This window comes from Octopus bimaculoides, chromosome 14, assembly GCF_046866305.1.
Source record: "Octopus bimaculoides isolate indiv1 chromosome 14, ASM4686630v1, whole genome shotgun sequence".
NCBI lineage: Eukaryota > Metazoa > Mollusca > Cephalopoda > Octopoda > Octopodidae > Octopus > Octopus bimaculoides.
The window spans coordinates 45243382-45266464 of record NC_142941.1 but is presented as its reverse complement, the minus strand read 5'-3'; the positions used below and the strand labels follow the sequence as shown (position 1 = coordinate 45266464).

Below are 23083 nucleotides of genomic sequence, written 5' to 3'. Positions count from 1 at the left end.
CATACCCTAAGAATGAGAATAGTTTATCCCATTTGTCAAATAAAGGGTTGGGTTCGAAATTCCACCAGAACACCTGATGAAGGCTGGAGAGTATATCAACCGAAACATTGTGATAACAACAAACAAGATGAGGACACCTATCCATCTATTGTAAATAATATGATGTGTGTATGTATATATATATAGATAGATATATGTATTAAATATATAAATATATGTATATATGTATATATATATATATGTTAGCTGTTATCTTGTACATATGTACTTAAACCATCTGAGCACATTTTTGAAGAAAACATAATTATGTGAGCATGATGTGATATTTATTAATTGATTTGCTTATGTGTTATTAATCTTTCTGTGATGTTGTGGTCAGCTTTCATATTCTCAAAGAATATCTAATAATTAGCAAACCCCTTCTATATTTCAATCTTGTAAAAGTGACGTAGAAACCCAATAAATCAAGCAACTAGCACAAAGATTTCATCCAAAAAGGCACGTTTAGGTACTCAATAAATATAACTTTAAAATTTCACAACAATGTTAGTAGCAAATATTTTCATAAGATTTCATTGATAAAACTGTAATATCAGCCACACACTATTTTAAATATAATATTAGTTGATTTTCATATTTTTGAGATCTATCACAGTAGGTATAAAGACTTTGAGTGTACGTTTCAATTTCCCTACAAATATAATAATTATTCCTTACTTCACAAGTTTAGTGCTGTGATAACCATTAATGTAGTCGTTATGCAAACCCTGATAAGCCATAGATATACACTTCATGTAGTGTATCACAAGTTTATTGCTTTCCAAGGTTTACACTAGTGAGTATTTAAGCTCAACACAGTAAATGTAAGGCAATACTGACAAAATATATCATGCATGGACCATTTATACTGGTGAACTACTTCATACCATCGAATAATTTACAGTCAGCTGAACTAGAATCATTGACAGTTAGATATTTTTTGTAAGGAACACAGCTAAAACATAGTGATATGATATGAACATCCTTGATTCTTTGTCTATTAAAGCTGTTGTCAACACTTTCTATTAATAAATGTTGAACTAGGCTCATATATTTTGAGGATGCTGATAAATTCATGAACACCTATCAAGAAACATGTGTCTACTACTACCCCAAACACAACATGTTTGTTGACAACTCTCTCACAAAACTATCACTCTTATGCCCTTGTTATCAACTATAATTAGAATACTAATGCACAATTTTCTGGAATGTGTCAACACTTCTAATAGTTCAAAGCATGAGAAATCTGTGTTACAATTAAACAAGAAAAAGTGGGCAACCTGACTGATTCACAAATTAACTGATAATTATCATCAAAATGATGATGTTTCAACAAAAGTTTAGTTTAATGTTGATTTGTTGCCAGTAGACATTAGGATCTATTTCTTCATTATTTATTTTATAATCATCAATTTAAGAAGTCAATATATTATTATATATCGACTTCTTAAATAGACCTAAGATTTCAGTCTGAGGAGGAAGAAGTTTTTATGTTTTTAAATTTTTAAAGAGTTTGTTATGTTAATATCTTTCTCAAAAGCATTATCAATGCAATGAAAATGAAATAAGAGTTAGAATTTTGTCCATAAATTTGACTCTTCTTGACCTTACATATGTACTTGCATGGATACATGCATACATACATACATACACACATACATACATACACATACATACATACATACATGCATACATACATACATACATACGTACATACATACAAGAGGGTGCTCAAAAGTTCTTGGCTTTTGGTAAAGAAAAAATACAGGAGGATCAGTTAATTATGATTTTATTCAACATATTCCCCTCTCAGATTCATACACTTATTGCAGCAGTCCTTCAGTTTTTCTATGTCCTGTAAAAGAACTTGGAAAGTTGTGCCTTCAATCAGGCCTTTTGCGATACCTTTAAAGCTTGGAACTTTTCAGCATGCCCCTTGTACATACATACACACACACATATATACATACATGCATACAAATACTCACATGCATATGTATGTGTATATATATATATATATATGTTCACAGATATACACATACATTCACACCACAAACATTACACACACATATATATATGTATATATATATATATACACATACATATATATCTGTACACACACACACACACACACACATGTTCATTTATATGAGATGAACTAGGAATACATGTTCTGGTTGCTGGTTTCATTCTGTTTGGCTCTTGGCTGTTTGAACAAAACTGTAATTTTGGATAAATAGTCTACATTTATCTCATATATAAATCAAAACTTCATTTTACTACCTTAGTCAGAGGAGGAAAAACAGTACCTGTGGCCCTTTTCAGGGATTCCAAGCCTGATAAGAGGAAGAAAGGAATAATTGAATAATTGAAGCAGAGTGGATTCTGCTGAAGGTGAGCAAGGGCCAGGTAGTGGTGAATGTGTATAAGACTATACACCTGAAGCTTGAATAAAGGTGTTTACCTTGACAACTTTTATTTACACTGTATATATGATATATATATATGATAGCATATATATTTACACACACACACACACAGAGTCCACCAAAAAATGTATACACACTTCAGGAAAGGAAAAATCTGTATAAATGTTTAACTTGTATAAATACCTCTATAAATATGAATACCTCTTTCGATGTTTTATCAAATTGCCAAAACACTGAATAAATTGCAGTAATACTGATTTAAATATTTATGCAGGCTTTTCCGTTCCTGAAGTGTGCATACGTTTTTTTTGTCGAACTCTGTATTTATATTTGCAAATCTCTCTCTCTCTCTCTCTCTCTCTCTCTCTCTCTATATATATATATATATATATATATATATATGAGGTGATTAAAGTCAAAATAAGCAACAAGGGTCTACCAAAGTTAATGCAGTACGATTATTAATTATTCCCTTTAAATATATTTATTTATATTAAGGGCATTACTATACATAATTGCCTCATGCTACGAAGGACTCTTAAAGTCAAAACTATAATGTGTTTATTTTGGTAGTTTTGACTTTAAGAGTCCCTCGTAGCATGAGGTATTTATGTATAGTAATGCCCTTAATATAAATAAATATATTTAATGGGAATATTTAATAATTTTTCCCTTATGAAGTTTTTCACGCTGACTACTTGATAAATTCTTATGTAGATTTTATCCTATTTGAAAATTATATATATATAATCCTGGTAATGATTTTTAGCATCTTGGTTATGGCAATATATTATTTCCTGTATGCCCAAATAAAACATTTTAATAGTCAGAACTGATTGAATTGTTGTCTTTATTTAATTTGCATTTTGTTGATACAAAGTCAAATTGCATGTCAAGTTTGTGTTGCAAACCTGGAAATGAAACTTAAACACATTCATATTAATAGTGTTGGATTGACATATAATTGTTAAGATGAGAAAGAGACCCCTCAATGTTTGAGTTCTATAAACAATGTTTGGCACATTTCTTTGTTATTTACTTGAAATTTATTAGACTGGATATATCATCATCATCATCAACACCACCACCACCACCACTTGTCTTACAATCTAGATATTGTCAGTTCGGGAAATGGTCTACTGTCTTTGATGATTCTGACATATATTACCTTATTTTCTGCCAAGCTGCCAGTAGCTTGATACAATCAGAAACTTGAGAGATTCAAGACCCTCTTATTGACAGGTCATCAACCTTGTATCTTGTTGTAAATGAGCTGTGTTACTCATAAGCTATGTTCACTTTTAATAAGTAGTCTTCAGCAACTACCATTGGCTTCTTGGGAGGGAGAAATCAGTGAATCTCAATGAGTTGTTAAATAACAATAAGTCAGTGCCAGTTGATTTGATCTTCATCTTAAGCTGCCAAAAATGCCCCAGCGGTTCCTATTTCACAACAAAGCTAAATCATCATCATTTAATGTCCATATTCCATGCTGGCTTGAGTTGGATGGTTTGAGAGAAGCTGGCTAGCTGCAACAGGCCCTAGTTGTCTGTTTTGGCATTGTTTCTATGGTTGGATGCCTTTCCTAATACCAACCACTTTACAAAGTGTACTTTTTATGTGGTGCTGGCACAGATGTTTTTCATGTAGTACTAGCACGTAAATATTTATGTATTTATTTCTGTTTTATATTCTGATGTCACAACAGCATCATAAATTACAGGTTTCCAATGGACCAGTCACTAGTTCACTGTACTACTGACTTTGAGAATCACAAGGCAGTGTCTGTAACTCAGTGTAGAACAAGTATCGTTAGAGGTTTCAAAGATCACTGCTTTTGGCATTTTCTTGCTGCTATTTACACCCTCCACCAATGTATATCCACACAGTTTCCAGGGAGCCAAATTCCACCCACAAAGAATTGGTCAATGTAAGGCTAGGATAGAAAACTCTCACCTATCTGGTTGTGAAACAAATGAAACAAACATTTTCATCTTATAAACATGCCTTTACAGTCAAGTTTTTGTACAGAAATACAATAATACTTGCAATAAATATTAATTCAAAAACCATGAAACAGTATATAACCATTTTTATTGACCCTGGAAGAATGAAAGGGAAAGTCAAACATGATAGAACTTGAACTGCAATACCTGCAGCAAATTTGAATTCACAACTCATGAACTAATACTCCAATATGTATTTATCCACCAACTTGACTATTTCATCGTTATATGTAAGATTTATTTATATTTAAGAAGTGAGTAAATTCATGTGTTTCTAAATATTAGTTGTCACAAAAATGATTTTGACTTTAACAACACAGGATTTTGTCAGCCAGCAGTTCAATAAATATAGATTAAAAACTAATTTTGTCTGGGGAAAATCAATATACAATCGTTTGTATGTATATAGAGTCACTGGCGATAGATCACAGTTGTACGGAAATGCAAAATATTACAATGGCGATAAGCAAAAGTTAAAAAAAAAAAGGAAAGAAAGAAAGAAAGAGAGAGAGAGGGAGAGAGAGAGAGAGAGAGAGAGAGAGAGAGAGAGAGAGTGAGAGAGAGAGATCATTAACTAAGCAAATTCAGAATCATGGAAGATGAAGAAAAATGGGACAAGCATTTAAGCTGAAGAATAAAATTGAAAATATAGAGAAGATACTCTCTCAGCTACTACAGCTAATGCCAAAGTTATATATATATATATATATATATTTATTCATATAGTTGTCTAAGAATCCATTAGTTAAAAAAACGAAACAAAACAGGCACTCATATATTTGTCAATTGAGTGAGTATATTAATGTTTATACAGTTCGGGATTATAGATCGGTTTCAGCTGATTTTACATAGCACTTTCACATGTGAGAGTTAAGAGAAAACTCTATCTCTCCTAATTCGTGTATGAAACCAATTGGTAAAATTGGCTGAAATAGATTTATAATAGTATGTATGTGTATGTGTGTGTATATATATCTGTGTGTGTGTGTGTGTGGATAGATAAATAGATATAGATATGCACACATACACACTCTCATGCACACATAAAGAAATCAATCCAGAATAACTTTTACTGGTCTCTATTGTGCATTATATATCAAATATTTCATAATTTCATAATTGGTGCAAACAGAATGTAATATAAAAGAAAAGAAGAAAAATTAGTTGTGTCTCTAGTTCATCATATTCGGATGGTGAGGAGTTAATGAAAAGATAAAATGAGAAAATTTAATTTTTCCTTCTTTATAGGAAGTCACCACAAGCATGGTTATTTGTATTCAATGTTAGTTGTATTCAAAGATTGTCTATATCTTCATATCACAATATCACATTATCACACTGGATTGTTGCAAAGATGAATGTCCTCATAAGTATGAGAAATATTTAAAATACTATTTGGTTATATATACATGCATGCACATACTTATGTACACACGGATCTTTTTTAAAACGGGGGCCACATTTTTCATTAACGAAACACTTTGAAACTTGGAACACTGGTAGAATGTGTCATATAAAACATCTTTTTCTCTTAGTCTTCTTAAAAAAAAAAGAAATCCATAAATTATTCCATGTTAAAGTTGTCGTATTTCTGTAATTTCAACCAATCACTGACGTCCATTCAGCTGATATACATTAAGTGCCGACTACATAAACAAACGATTCTGAAACAATTAACCCTAACCCTAACTCTAACTCTAACCCTAACCCTAACCCTAGGGTTAGAGTTAGGGTTAGGCTTAGGCTTAGGGTTAGGGTTAAAGCAAATTTAAAATGAAAAAAGCAAATAAAACGAAGAATCGTTTGTTTATGTAGTCGGCACTTAATGTATATCGGCTGAGTGGACGTCAGTGATTGGTTGAAATTATCGAAATAAGACAATTTTTTACATGAAATAAATTCGAATACAAAAATATTTTTCTGTTCTATAACACAAAATAGATAAGTATACGAAGTTTGAAAGTCTTTCGGTACCAAAAACACTACGTAAAACATTAATGAAAAATGTGGCCCCCGTTTTAAAAAAGATCCGTACACACAAATGTATATACATACATATATATATATATATATAGATATGTATTGGTAAAAATCATAGACTGAAGAAACTAGGGCGGTTTGTCTCAGCAAAAATTATGCAGTAAACTTCATGAGGTTGGATAAATCTGTATATGATAGAGAGAAAGGAGGAACCAGATGTTCCAAGGCTGTTCCTTCATCTGAGACAGAGAGAGAGCATTTTTTCTGTCCCTTGAACAAAGGATTGGTCATAAAACATCAACTTCTTTCTCAGCATACAAAATTATCCAAATTCATGAACTTCAATATACATATACATACATACATACATATATATATATATATACACACACACATACACATAAGGAGGTACTGAAAAGATTCTGACTTTAAGGATATTGCGAGAAGCCTGGTTGGAGGCCCAACCTTCTGAGTTCTTTTACAGAGCTTAGAAAAACAGAAGGATCACTGCAATAAATATGTGAATCTGAGAGGGGAATATGTTGAATAAAATCATAATTAACAAATTCTCTCATATTTTCTTTTACCCAAAGCCAGGAACTTATCAGCACCCCATTGTATGTATATATATATATATGCATGTATATGTGCACATGCTTGCGGCCAAGATTGTAGATTCTTTCTTCATAGTTATTGCTTGTTGCATTTTTTATGCATCTTTTCTGCTAATAATTTTTTTATTTGAAGTCAACTTCAAAGAACCTTTATTTTCCTCTAAGCCATATTGCTTTAAAATTGATATCGTTCTTCGACTGAGTAGGACAGCTTTGAGACTTAAATACACTAAAACATATGCATATCATATCAGCCAAAACCAGAGATATATAAAATATCAAATAAAGGACAATCACTTAATTTAGTTTACAGTATGATGGTTTATATTATATTGTCCCAGAAGGACATCATTTTATTTTTGATTACCACATCAATTCTTCTTGGATGGAAGCAATAATATTCTTCAAATCCTTATTATATATGATTCTGAACTAGGCATTGATGATTGCTTTGACTGAATGTTGACCAGTTTGGGAACTGATGCCTGTCTCATGTGTTTGACTATAAATTTTCAATCTGGTTAAGAATGCAGCTGTTTCTAGGCTCTTTTAGAATATATATTCTGTAGTCTTCCAACCATTCCATTCTAGATTATGCTATATGATATTGGGTACTGCCTTGCTGAAAAATTACTTCAGTTGAATAATGTGGAAACATGTCACTGATCAAGTAAAATTATTACATTTCCAAAATAGTTTGGTATTTTTAAGCATTTAACCTTTTAGCATTCAATTTGTCTGTCAAATATAATACAAATTTATTCACATTGTTTTGAAATTAGTTATACACTTTCTTGTAGCTTTAAGATTTTGACGATGTGTTTGTTTGCTTTTAGAATGACTTTATAGTGTAGTTGTGAGATGCTTGATCTGGTCAGTTTCAATACAAAACAAATAGAATATTTGGGCCTGATATGGCTAGTTTGAATGCTAAAGGGTTAAAGATTCATTTATAATTCCAGTATGACCAACACCTCAACATACTACTGACAGAATGCTTCATAGCTACTGTAATACAATGAAGAAATATATTTTCATTAATCCTGTGTTTCACATATTTTAATCCATTGCTTCTGAAAATTGAAATCTTTGTCTCATCTCACCATATGGACATAAGAATTTGTAACAGTCCTCTGCAAGCCAGCATTTGTGTTGCCTGTAAAAGATGTTTTCTTCTCGGAAAAAACATTCAGATAGGCATTTTTACCCTGGTAATCTTGCTCAATGCTTTTCATTGAAGAGTCTGAGTCCATGCCTATAAGGAATGGATTCAGACTCCTACAAGTTGTTAAAGTTGACTGTATTTCTTCTGGTGTTTTTTGATAATTAGGTAAAAAAGGTTAGTTATCCTGTTCCCTTGTTTTGCATTTTCTTCCTGTTCTTTTAGTAGTTTTCATGCTACCATATTCTCCAAAGTGTTGGCAAATCTTCTTTACATCAGATTTTGTTGCATCTTATCCCAGTCTTCTTGTTGAAAGGTGTATAGTTCCCAAGGAATTACAACTGTTTTAGCTTAGGCATGTCCAATCTTCCCTAACAGAAGGGGCCATGATAAAGAATAAAAACAAATTCCAATACTAGACCTCCCCCCTTCGATATTTGATAATTTAATGGAAATAGTTTGATTGTGTTTCAAAGCTGACTGGCTCATGACAGTTGTACCTCACTGCCCATTGGCTACCAGTTCTATTTCAGTTCTGATTGGCTACTGACTATGAAGTAACATGATACGCATTTACGCCCACATTCTTCAGTTTCCTGTAATCTTAGTTTTATATTTATCTGTTTTAGCATAAGCTAATTATAGATTAATATAAATTTCATAGCAACATGACTTTAAGGAACGGCAAAATATACTTTGAAGATGACAACAAAAATAATTATGAGCAGAAAAGAGACATAAAAGCCATCTAACAATAACTGTAAAAAAGTGTCCAGAATTGTGGCAACAGTTTTATATATGTGTGTGTGTATGTGTGTATGTGTATGTGTATATATATATATATATATATATATATATATATATATATATATATATATATATGTGATAATAGTAATAAGAAATTAAAGAAACAATATTCAATGCCCTATAGTAGAATATTTATTTTATATGATTAACTAAAATCAGTATTGTCAGTTATTTGCAGTTTTCTTATGCAAAAAATTGATGTACTTTATCAGGCTGTCATGCTGGAATAAATTTTTCTTCCAGCATAATATCCTGACAAATGACTTGAATTAATCACATAAGGAAACTGTAAGTGGTTGACACCACTGGTATCAGTCGACCAAATAAGATAGGTATGTGTGTGTGTGTAGATGTGTGAAGTTTAATACATGTAACATCACAGACATTGTCAATCATTATGCTTTTCTTTCTCTTTTGGCTCTTGTTTTTCATTTGTTTTATGAGTCCTTTTGTGTCTCAGGAGGGTGTCACTACGAGCAAACTGTTGTATACATACATCACAGTGAAAGGGTTTCTCACCAGTGTGTATACGTTTATGAATTTTTAAATAGTTTTTTTGTGCGAAATGCTTTGAACAGATGTCACAATAGAAAGGCTTTTCTCTTTTGTGCGTTCTCTCATGAATGCGGAGGGCGTCTCGACGAGCAAACTTCTTTGCACATATCTCACAATTGTATGGTTTTTCTCCCGTGTGTGTTCTTCGATGGATTTTGAGATAATTCTTCTGAGCTAGTTCCTTCCCACATAAATCACATCTGTGACATGGGTGATATTCATGGTTTGTTGGTGGGACTTTTGACTTTGTATCCAGAACATGTATCTTCTTGTGTTTCTGCAAAGTTTTACTCAGCAAGAACATTTTGCCGCAGGTTTCACAGGAGAATCGCTTCTCGATTGTTAACATGTTTAATACTGGAGGTAAATTATCAGTTTAATCTGGATAAGAAAAAGAATATGTGTTAGTATTCAGTATCAAAATAATTTTTGGGGCTTGAAATCATGAATGGGTTAATCTGTGAGGGAGAGATACGAAGAAAGAATTTTGTTGCAAAGAAGCAAATAATTTTAAGAACACCAATTGATAAACATATTGAAAGGAGTCCCAATGTAACCATTTTGTTACCATATTTCTGTTGAAATACACAGTCTTTGTTTCAATTAATCATGAAATCAAAAAAGAATAACTTTCATCATAATTTAGCTGGTGTTTTGGAATAAAAATTAACATGCGTAGGAGTGGCTGTGTAGTAAGTAGCTTGCTTACCAACCACATGGTTCTGAGTTCAGTTCCACTGCGTGGCACCTTGGGCAAGTGTCTTCTACTATAGCCTCGGACCGACCAAAGCCTTGTGAGTGGATTTGGTAGACGGAAACTGAAAGAAGCCCGTCGTATATATGTATATATATATATATATATATATATATATATATACGTGTATGTGTGTGTCTGTGTTTGTCCCCCCACCATCGCTTGACAACCGATGCTGGTGTGTTTATGTCCCCGTAACTTAGCGGTTCGGCAAAAAGAGACCGATAGAATAAGTACTAGGCTTACAAAGTATAAGTCCTGGGGTCGATTTGCTCGACTAAAGGCGGTGCTCCACCATGGCCACAGTCAAATGACTGAAACAAGTAAAAGAGTAAAAGAGTAACCATACTAAAATATTTGAGTGATAAAGGTCCATATGAAATTTTTCTGTTCTACACTTTGAATTTTTGCTTGTATAGACTACATAGACTATTTGTTGGTTCTGATGATATATATTACAGTGAAAGATTGGCCTGCTGGGAAGAAATTCTGAGAAAAACTTCTTATCTTGACTATTTGAAGTATAGCCTTATATGTTATGCTTATACTATTCTATATTTGTAGTGCACAGCACTCTGTGTAAGTGAAACCTGGTTTGAGAATGTTAAAGAATTAAATTACTTCAGTCTCATACTATCCCTGGGGACATTCAAAGAAATACAAGAGCGACATCAACAATAATAATAACCTGGAGCAACTCAACCTTAAGAATAGGCTGAATATATATAAAACAAAATGAAGATACAACTTTACAGTTTCATACCAATGCATAGGCATGAATAAGGAGAAACAGATAAGCATAAAAAGAAGAGGAAGAATATGAAATAAAAGAGGAGGAGGAGGAGGAGAATCATCATATACTCTTAACCTTTTCTTCAAAACTATATGACACACTTAGTTTTAAAATCCTTTAACTCTTTTGATACCATCCAACCTGCCTGAGACTGCTCCTGGTTCTAAAACAAACTCCCTGTTTTAAAGTGATGTAAATTAAAATTTTATGTTAATTTGTTCCAAAGCATCAACTTTATAATGACAAAATGATTTTACTAAATTCTTCATTATTTTAAAAATTGATTGAAACAAATGTAGTGCATTTCAACGAAATTATGGTAAATTTCAGAAAACGAGTATACTTGATCATATCTGTCCCATAAAGTTTGTACTCTAAGCACAAAGCCACGATTTTGAGGAGGTGAGGAGTTTAGTCAGTACCATTGACCTCTGTACTTGATTGGTACTTTGTTTTATCTCAGAGGGATGAAAAGTAAAGTTGACTCGAGTAGGAGTTAATAATCCATTTTTGTTTTGGTAAAAGATCAGCAATTTCAGAGGGAGGAAGTGAGGTGATTACATCAACTCCAATGCTCAACTGACACTTCTAATTGATTCTTTTATTAGCCACAAGGGCTTACATAAAACAACATTAAAGGACGTGTAACAACATAAAAGACAATACAAGACGATACAAAGGGTTTTTCTCATGTAAGCAATAAAAAATTAAACAGCATAAAACTCCCAATAGGAGAGGCACTTTAAAGGTCCCCGGGGAAAACCCCACAAAAGCCACGGGTGCCTGATCAACACGGCAAGAGCCCTTCTCCTTTAATTTTTCATAGATGTATGTTCAGAATTGGTCCTTTCACACTGACCATTCTTCTAACATACACCCTTTCAACAAACTTGCTAGAAGGAAACACATCCCTCTCCCCACTCACTTTCTTCTTCAAGTGAAACTTGAAGAAGTTGATGAGGGCTTGGCCAAAGAGGAAAGCGTCTGACTTTAGTCCTTTCAGATGAGTCCACCATATTACTTCTTTTGCTACAGCCACCAGACAAATAAAAACTGCTTGCCCCTCCTGGCCAATGGAGGTCTGTGGGGCAATCTTCACAATAGATTCAGATGATTGCTGGATCTGCCCTACATGCGACAGCAGATGTTCAACATAAACCCACAGGTCAGCAATGCTCAGGCACTGGATGAGGATGTGTAGAATGGTGTTGTTGCTCTGTGTGCACCTTGGGCAGGCCTGGGTGATGGCACTTCTGTGCCTGTAAGGTTTATCCTGAAAGGGCAGTGTCCCTCAGTAGCACTGCCAAGCAAGGGATTTCTGGAAGTTATCCAGAAGCCCAGGTCTGAAATAGACCGGTTAGTTGATCCTCGTCGATGCCTAGAGTTTCTCTGAGAACGCCATCGCATTTTAATGACTCTGAAAGGATGAAAGGCAAAGTTGACCTTAGTGGAATTTGAACTCAGGACAAACTATTTAGCAGCATCTTGTCTGGCATGCTAATAATTCTGCCGACTCACTGCCTTGGTAATAATGCCATATATTTTATTCATGAAAAAATATCTTTATTTATTTCAGATTATATGTGAATGTTGACTATATGAGGTGGTATCAAAAAAATTCCTGGACTAGTTCTGCAGAGCATCAACAGATGGCAGCACAGGTTTGCGTGCACAGTGAGAGCTAGCGCTGACCTCCATGAGACAGTGTGTCAAGTGACATTGCTGAATTTATTTTGCAAGTTGTGAAATTTATGCTTTTGTGATCATATGTAGTAGTCTGAGATTTTGTCATGGACTGGAACAAAGAGCCAATGTAAAATGTTTTGTTAAACTTGGGAAGTCTACTTCAAAGACACTGAGTATGCTTTGGCAAACTTATGGCAATGAGGTTTTGGGTCGTATGTAATGTTTGGAGAGGCATAGGTAGAAGAACATCCCTGAAAGATGATGAGTGATCAGGAAGACCTGCCGGAAGCATCACTCCTGGAAATGTATTGTGCATTGAGAATTCATCCCCCAGGGCCAAACCATCAACCAAGAGTTCTACTGCAATGTTTCGAAGCATTTGAGGGTGGGGGGACATTTGGTGAAAGTGATCAGATCTGTGGAGCGCAAGACACTGGATCCTTCAACGGGCTCTCCTCACTTGTGAGTTTCTTGTCAAAAACAACATGGTATCGCTTCTGCCCTATTCGCCAGATTTAGCCCCTGTGGACTTCCATCTCTTCCCCAAGTTGAACATGCAGCTCATAGGTTGCCGTTGTAACACCATTGTTGAGATTCAGAACGAATCACAGAAGATCTTTGACTCACTTACAGCAAATGACTTCCAGGTGGGATTCCAAAAGTGGCAGGAATGCTGGGACCAGTGTATTGCTGCGTAAGGTGACTATTTCGAAGGAGCTGTTGTTAAAACTTTGGTAAATAAGTTACTTTTTATTAAGCATTACTAGTCCAGGAACCTTTTGGTACCAACTCATAATCACAGGTTGTTGTTGAGCTTCAAGTCATCTTGATTGAATTGATCTGTGACAATTGACATTCCAGTCATGACCATCTCATCTCTTTTTAACCATAGTGTATCTAGGACTACATAATCCAGTGTACCCCTCTCTCTTTTTAGAGATAGTAGGGTATGAGTTCAGAGAAATTTGGCTGCTGTTTCTAGCAGGCTGAGCAACCACTTAGAAACTTCTTTGTTGGCTTGTGCAAATACAGGCAGGTTGTCTACAATATCAAAGAAGTTTCAAGACAGAAGTCATTTCATTGTCTTTTGTATTTTTAAATATGATATAAGAATCCAAAGTATCATATATTGCAAAAATGATTGTAAATTTGTAATTGAAGTCCAGCAATAGATTTTTATAAATTTATGATCTAAAAGACTAGACCAGGAATTTCTTGAGGTGGAGTGCATGCCCACCAAGTGGGGTTGGCAATATTTTGCTGGAGGTGTGGAACTTCAGAATAAGGGGTTAGTAAGTAAAAAGTGAATGAAGCTTGCAATTAAGTTTTAATTAAAACTTTTGATGAAGTTATATATCTATCATCATCCTTTTAATATGCATTTTTGCCATGCTTTTGATGGAATTTGTGGTAGATCTTTCTCTGTCCAAATGCCTCTCCTGCCCTCAACTTGCACTCATTTCCAAGCAAGTTAATATTCCCCTGATGAGGACAGCTTGCATATGGACGAGGACAGCTGTGTAAAAAAGTGCCAGGAGGCTGCACCAGGTTCCAGTCTGATCTAGCAGTGTTTCTATAGCTGGATGCCCTTCCTAACACCAACCACTCTGTGAGTGTAGTGGGTGCTTTTTACGTGCCACCGGCACAGGGGCCAGAGGAGGCTGGCAACGGTCACGATTGGTTGGTGCTTTTTACATGCCACCGGCACGGAAGCCATATATATATATATATAATATATATATATACACACACACACAAACATGCAAAAAAAATACGTTCATGCATGTATATTAATCTCTACTCTCTTCCTCTCTCTCTCTAAATATATATATATATATATATACACACACATGCAACGATGTTGAATATTCCATTACTACATTTCATCTTCCCATTCTTTGCAGTCCTTTGGCACCTGGCACAAAGAACAAAACAACAGAAATATGCATATCTTCATTGCACTAAAGAACCCCTTCTACCTGTGTCACCTCCATATATTTCCTTTTTGGTAGTGATGGTGGTGGCATGGTTTTTACAGCTGGATGTTCTTCTTACCAATGCATACACTGCATCAACTGGATGAAGTTTATAATGCCATTATGTTAGAGAGTCTTGAGTCTCCATACTCTTGACTATAATGGCATGACAAGACTAAAGATTCCCCTCTACCATATATTGTTTCTACTTGTTTCTTCTATGTGGTTATTAACTCTTTCACTGTGTAACCAAATTTCATGGTTATTCTAGTAACGATGTTAATTATTGCTTTGCTTTTCTGGAAGTCATGTTGCCTCAATAAACTTGATGTGTCGACAGAAAAGAATTGCAAACATGACATTCCCCAAGAAAAGATATATACACATGTAAAACTGTTTTCCATAAGTAAAAAAGTTAAGATCATCAATCATAAGTTTAAGTGTTATGGCAGTAATTTGAACCCTGATCAAAGCACATAATTCTACACAGCTTTAGTTTTAGAACTGTGGTTCTCAACCATTTTTTGCCTATGTACCTCTTTGATTTCTAGTTTACTCAAATAAAAATTTTAAAAAATCCTACTATATTTTCATTATTAAATATTATTAGGAATTGTATAAAAAGATTAAAATATGTTGTATATTGTAGAAATATAAGCTATTTATTGCAGATAAATTTTAACAACAGAATCTTAGATGGTCTCCCAAGGGCCATATGGATGTCAGTTGAAAACCACTGTTTCAGAATATTAAATATAAATCTTTTCAGAAAAGTTAGTTATGGTATACTACTTGTAAATGTTTAATCCAAAGTCAGCAGATCCATAACAGCCATGACTATCTGGTATTTTCATGGGTATCCATGACTACATTATCCAGTGTGTTCTTTCCTTTTCTAAGAAGGGAAGCTATGATCTGGAGAAGATTTGGCTGTTATTTCTTGTGGATCAAATAACCATATAAAAACCTCCCTCATTGGCTCATGGTATAGCAGTATCCTATTTTAGTGTAGAATTATCTTCCATCCAGTTAATAGTATTGAAATTGAAACATCAGCTTTATGAATGAACTATTCTATTAGCAAGTATTGGAGAGCCAACAAAGGAGTGTCGTGAATTCATTTGAATTGCTAGAAATAACAACCAAATTTGTTTAAATACATTCTACTGCCTTAAAAAAAAGGGACACATTGGACAATGTACTCCTTGATATATACAAAACAATAGGTTGGTCACAGTTAGAACATCTTCCATCATAGATCTGTTTGATCAAGGATTATCTGAGGCCAAACAACAACAACAATTGTTTTTTCTATAGGCACAAGGCCCAAAATTTTGGGAGAGACTTCTAGTTGATTACGTCAACACTCAGTGCTCAACTAGTACTTATTTTATCAACCCCAAAAAGATGAAAGACAAAGTTGACCTCAGAGGAATTTGAACCCAGAACATAAAGCTGGAAGGAAAAACCACTAAGCATTTTATCCAATGGGTTATTGATTCTATCAGTTCAATGTCTTAAAGAGCAACATTAAAAGTATTAGCTTTTATAAGTGAACTCTTGTGAAGGCTGTTTTATGTTTGCTTGTGTACTTCATTCATGTTCCATATTTAATAAATGTTGAGTCTATGTCATTATTGGTTCTTTACTGCATCTTCATTACAATTACACTTTCTTTGTATTTGATCAATCGAATTATCAATGAATCATATTTGAAAGAATTTTATCAGCAACATCTTCATGAGTTGCAGCTTTTTCTTGTATGGTTTAGTAAAATGAGAGACAACAGAGCAAATGGTTTTTCTCAAGACCTCCAAGACTGGCAGGAGCAAGCTATCCTTGGATAAGTGAATGCATGTGGCTTAGTGGTTAGGGCATTCGGCTCACGATCGTAAGGTCGTGAGTTCAATTCCCGGTAACGCGTTGTGTCCTTGAGCAAGACACTTTATTTCACGTTGCTCCAGTCCACTCAGCTGGCAAAAATGAGTAGTACCTGTATTTCAAAGGGCCGGCCTTGTCACACTCTGTGTCATGCTGAGTCTCCCTGAGCTACGTTAGGGGTACACGTGTCTGTGGAGTGCTCAGCCACTTGCACGTTAATTTCACGAGCAAGCTGTTCCGTTGATCTTATCAGCTGGAACCCTCATCGTCGTAACCGATGGAGTGCTCCTATCCTTGGATAAGAAATTTGGCCTCAGTGCTTCTTACAGAGAGTACACAGGTTAAGACATTCAAAGGCCGGTAGACTGTTAAGTTGGGTAATAGATTAGGTATGTGCATACGTTTTTAGCAGGGAACGACTTACAAAGGCTCAAGAGGAACATTAATGGCATCAATCTCATTAGTTTTCAAGGGCCTGCAAAGGTCATGGACACTGCATCTTCCTTCTGACCCAGCAAATAAATAACTCTTTCTACTATAGGCACAAGGCCTGAAATCCATGGGGCAGGGTAGTGGGCCAATTGATTACATTGACCCCCCACTGCTACATTATTTTATTAACCCTGAAAGGATGAAAGGTAAAGTTGACTTTGGCAGCATTTGAAACCAAATCCAGCAAATAAATAAATAAATAATTAGAAATCTATTACAGTTTCAACTAGCTGAATGATCAATAATTATCCTGTAACTGGTGTATTATGTCATTGGCAAAAACACTTAACTCTTTATGGTCAAAACCTACCACAAAGAGATAATCTCTTACTGTTAGCTGCAGTGCTTGTTGTTTAACCTCCAATCAACCCTGATGAAGCAGACCAATTCCATACATATGTTTACCACCTCAAGCATTGGATCATAGGATATTGGTGTATACATATTTGACACAAGCAAGCATGCCAAACAAAAAGAAAAAGAAAGTTTAAAAACTGGAAATTTGGAATTCACATGAACAGTTATCTAGGAGAACAGTAACTCGATTACAGAAAGAAAAACTGATATGAAATAGAGAGAGAACTCTTCCATCCTGGTGCAGACAATCTCTCCAGTGCTGGTTGTAAGGTAAAATGCACCAAGTCCATACTTAAAACGGTTGGAAACAGGAAAGCCATCCAGCAAAAACAGAAACAAAACACACAAAAAACATGACATACACAACAGAGAAAACCACCGATCTTTGCAATTATGTATGTCAATGATTTGCAGTTTTCTTTTGTGTGCATCAGATGAGACCAAAAACTGCAATAAGTGGTGAGATGCCGTACTGAAATAACCCATCAAGCCATAACTGGCATAGAAGAACATATGTAAAATGATGATGGTGAAGCCTGACAAATTCTATAGCAAACTTGATTATAAATCTTAAATGCTGCAAATATATTCATCCAGTTGCTGTGAAATATGTTATTTAGAAACATTCATTTTATGTTTGTTTTTTTTTTTTATTTCAAAGGCATCCTTTAAACATGGCTGTTATACATGTGAAAAGATTCTTCATGCTATAGCAGAAATGTGATGGGACTCTACTGAAATAATTGTTATCTTTTACATTTATAAAAGTCATGAAAGCTTTCTATAATAAATCCTTTATATATTCCAAACCTTGGAGTATCAGTTATAATATTCCTGCATACTTTTTCAATGTTTTCTTTTGTGTCATTAATTATAATTGAGCTTCATTTGCTGCAATTAAATGTTATTAAATATTTTTTATTTTAACATATTGCAGACGGTTGAGTAGTGATTTGGCAGAATAGTTAGCATGCTGGACAAAATGCTTAGCGGCATTTCATTTGTCTTTACACTCTGAGTTCAAATTCTGCTGAAGTCAACTTTGCCTTTCATCCTTTCAGGGTTGATAAAATAAGTACCAGTTGAGCACTGGGGTTGATATAATCAACTTACCCTACCCCTGAAATTGCTGGTTGTATGCCAAAATTTGAAGCCAATATATTGCAAATGGTTGTGTTGTGTGGTGCTTATTTTTTTTTCCCTCACAATGATTGCAATATCTGATCAGATTCTAATTAAGCTTCAGATCTTTCTTTTGACTTGCTTTTCAATTAACATTAAACCTTACTTTCATGATTCTACTGTTTTTTTTTTTTAACTTTAACTCCAACGATAAAGATATTCCTTTTAACTAACAACCAAGAAAATTAGGTGTTAATCCATTTACAGGATATGTACAGTGCTCTAGGGTCACTTCTTGTTTTCAGTGAGTAAAAATATTCTACCAGAGGTAAAATTTGAATAAAAAAAATAAAGATCCTTCTTTACGGCGGATGCAATGTGCAGGAGTGCTTCAGTAAATTCAAAATACCTTGTACAAAAACTTCAATATTTGATATTACATCCTTATTGTAAGACATTTTAAGCATAATTCCAAGGTAAAATTTTGGTGTTCTGATATTGCAAGAGGAAGCATGCTTATGCAGCAGGGTATGTGTAATTCAATTCACATCAAGGATATCTTCATTTTCGTTTGAATTATATTTGTTTACATACCCATATCATTTGTTTTTAATGTGGATATAATTATACAGAAGTGGGATTGGCTAATAAAATATAAATTTAAACATTACTAAGATGAAGGTTGTATTTAACAGTTAGAACCACTAGAAAAATAGTCTTGCACTGTAAGTAGGAAGGTAGTATGATGAAACTTGGTTTTCAGGGCAAACAATAGGCTATACAGAATGCAAGATACAGTGAGATACAGTTTAAAACAGTGATGCATGCTGCGTGCAAGTGCTGGGAACTAGTAAAGACTACCAAAAGAAAGAAACCAAAGAATTTACAGATCGAACAATGAGACAAAGCAACATGCTAATGTCATCTTATTTACTTTAACTCCCATTTCGTGATAGAACTACTTATACTGCTTATATTGTCGCAAACCCTTCGTATTTATATTCTGGTATACCCACTCCGGGCGAAAATACACAGAATAACCATGACCTAATTTAGATGTCAACTGCAATCAGTTGCAATCCGAGAAAGCAAGTAACAGGGGAGGGGAAGAAAATAATAATTTTGAATGAAGGCAAACAATTTCGTTGTTGTGGTGGATCCATTGATCATTTTAACAAGCATCACATCTGGCAATAAACAAGATGCAAAGTCAAATAAACACGAAATGCCGTAACCAATGGGAATGGATAAAACCAGGGTAGAAGAAGGAGTATGAAATTTTGAGGAGATAATTTACTAATTTAAGAATGACTGTCACAAATATTTGACAGCCAGCAACGATAGTTTCTTCCTTATTATATAGACAAAGTCTTTCAGTATTCAGAACGAGTTCTCCAATGTCGAATAATCTTTTAATTCCTCAGAGAGTTGTAAAATCATTGACAAGCTTATAGCTGTGTCTAAGTTTTCACAGTATTCCTACCCTTTTTTTAAGTGGAAAAATGATAGAACCAAAAAGTTTAGCAAATGATCAGTACAAGAAGTAACGTTCATAGTTCAATTTTCATTTTAATTTCTGAAATTAATATCTTTAGGTAATGTTTTTTAAAGCCAATAAAACTTTGGGCCAAAGAAATTACATATATCTCAATGGATGAACTTCCAGAAAGAACTGAATGTGCATTGAAGCCAAATAAGAAGAGATGGTTGAAATAATAAATTCATATAATTATCAAGTTTAATATAAAGTTTTTTGTCAGATTTGTTTAGCTCTTGATTAATTATTATTACTTGAGAACATTTATAATGTTTTCACTTGTTGAAATTCAGCACGCACACATGAATACTTTGGCGTAGAATCCACAATTATTTACAATATTGAAAGCAAATGAATATATGAAAAGACAAGTAAAAAACGTTGCAAACACAAACAGTGGAGAATGGACTGGCTTTAATAACTGACAACTCATTGACGCTAACCTTTCTTGTGCTGTTTTCTTCAGGTGGTGCTTGTCGCCAATCTTTCAAAGTAGCCAATACAAAGAAACTGGGTAATAAATTTACATTGACCAAGGACGATCTTAAGATGTGGTTGAACTCGGTTAGTCAATATTGGTAGTCGTTGGGATGTACATTTTAGTAAATATTTAATTTTTCACTAATTATCCATCGAATATGAAAGGACCCCGTTCAGAAAGATGAGATTCTATTTGTATGTAAACACAAGGGAGATAAAGCGAAACAGAATTGTGCAACTGGCATTTGGATTTATTTTAGCTTGTTATTAAAATGATTATTTCAAGTATTTCTCCCTTGTAAAACATCTACGAGTGTGTTACACTTAAATAAAAACACTGCTAGTTTATCATCCGACACGATACGACGGAACTATTTTAATAACGCAATAATTATACTTTCACCGGCTTCTTAATATTTTCTTTGAGATCGAGTAAATAATGAACACCAAACAAGAACTAATACGCAAAAATAAAATCCCTAAAAAAACTGGAATTGTTTCGTATGTGATAATACCATTTTAAATTATGCAAAGTATCATGACATACATCATATATTATGTTTATTTTTTATCGTGAAGTGAAATACATTAAGACCATATGGTCATTTTTCATTCATTCCGGCAAACTCAATGCTGTTTCTTTTACTACTATAGAATTCAAATGTCAATTGTACTTTTTCCTTTCTTTTATTGCTCCCTTCACAGAAAACAATGCTAATACTATAATATTTAAACCAGTAAATATTTAAACCAGTAAAAAGAAAAAAAAGATAAAACAAAACATAATAGAAAAAGTATAATAAACAAATTATTTATTGAAGTAAAAGCAATGAATGTGGGATGGGAGATCCTGACAATGGGTGGCTGCACTGGAATTTCAATATTTTAATTTTTTTAAGAATATAGTGACATCATCGGGATAGTTACTACGGCAGATGTTTAGCCGCTAAGTCAGCTTTGGTAGAGCGTATCTATCTGCGATCGAACGTGCTCTAGCCGTACCCATTCGGTCTTTTTTTCTTTTTTCCCCCCTAAAATGATCTTCCAAGATTATGTTTTCCGTTTTTTATTTCATTAATGACGCGTAGGGTGTTATCGAGGAGGATTTGATTGTTATTTCTAGCAGGCTAAGTAACCATGTAGATGCTCCCTCACATCCTCAAACATGAGGTATCACACTGTATAGCACGTTGGCTTGGGTAAATGTCCTCTAGTATAGCTTTAGGTTCGACCCAGCATTTGTGAGTGAAAGTAGGGAGACAAAAACTCCGTCGGAAACTCATTCGATGATCTGTATCTGTGATTCGAAGACTTGTCTTGTCAAAGTTACGCCGGATACTACTGTAGACGTTCAACACTAGCGAAACTTTGAGCTATTCACTGCCTAATCTGCTAAAGGAGGCCAACATCATTATTGTTAACAGTAATTAATCTGTAAAACACATTTTTATACTGCTGTTTTATAGTTTAGTCTCAAGTCAGTCCTGATCAATAAAAGTTGCTCTACAGTTATTCATATCACTTATAGTGACTTTGGATTTTTTTTTGTTTCCTTGATTTTTTTTTAAATGAAGAGTTTTCCTTATCATATTTCATAGAAATATTATGTATATTTGTCATTGTTGCACAAGAACAGTGGATTGGTAGATTAACAGACAAATGCGTTACAGTACCTTATATGATTTTCTATTGTTAGTATTTGTAACCTAGTGTACCAATGTTAAATACCATTATAACTGTATTGATTTATTAGCACAGGCATGGTTGTGCAGTTGAGAAGCTTGTTTACCAACCATATGGTTTTGGGTTCTATCCCACTGCAAAACCTTGGGCAAGTGTCTTTTATAATAGTGCTGGGCTGACTGACACTAGGCATGTTATTAAAGCCTGCCTAGACAATATCTCCAATGTATGAAACAATTAGTAGCTTATAACAATATACTGTGTACATTAGATGATATTTATCTCTCACTGGATGGAGTACTTTTTTTGTTGATCTTACTGTAACAGAAGAGTAAACTATATATATATATATATATATATATATATTGTCTGAATTTTATAGTGTTAATTATCCATCACGGCTGGTCTTACCAATTGGTTTCACATGAAATTATATAATGGAGTGTTAGGCAACAAACCAGTTTTATAATATACACTTGTCAGAGATAGCCGGCATGGAAGGGGAAATGGCGACCACTCTTAGACGGCTCAAGCAGTATCATCATCATCATCATCATCATCGTTTAACGTCCGCTTTCCATGCTAGCATGGGTTGGACGATTTGACTGAGGACTGGTGAAACCGGATGGCAACACCAGGCTCCAATCTAATTTGGTAGAGTTTCTACAGCTGGATGCCCTTCCTAACGCCAACCACTCAGAGAGTGTATATATATATATATTATATG

At 34.2% G+C, this 23083-nt stretch overlaps 1 protein-coding gene across 1 annotated transcript; it reads right to left on the bottom strand.

Moving 5' to 3' along the window:
* Positions 1–4546: 4546 nt before the first annotated feature.
* Positions 4547–21312, bottom strand: LOC128249348 (uncharacterized). Its single transcript, XM_089362780.1, has 2 exons — positions 20637–21312; positions 4547–9976 (listed from the first exon to the last, which is right to left on the bottom strand). Exon 2 carries the CDS (start codon positions 9942–9944, stop codon positions 9429–9431), a length of 516 nt encoding a protein of 171 aa, XP_089218906.1. The 5' UTR covers positions 9945–9976; positions 20637–21312; the 3' UTR covers positions 4547–9428.
* Positions 21313–23083: the final 1771 nt, after the last annotated feature.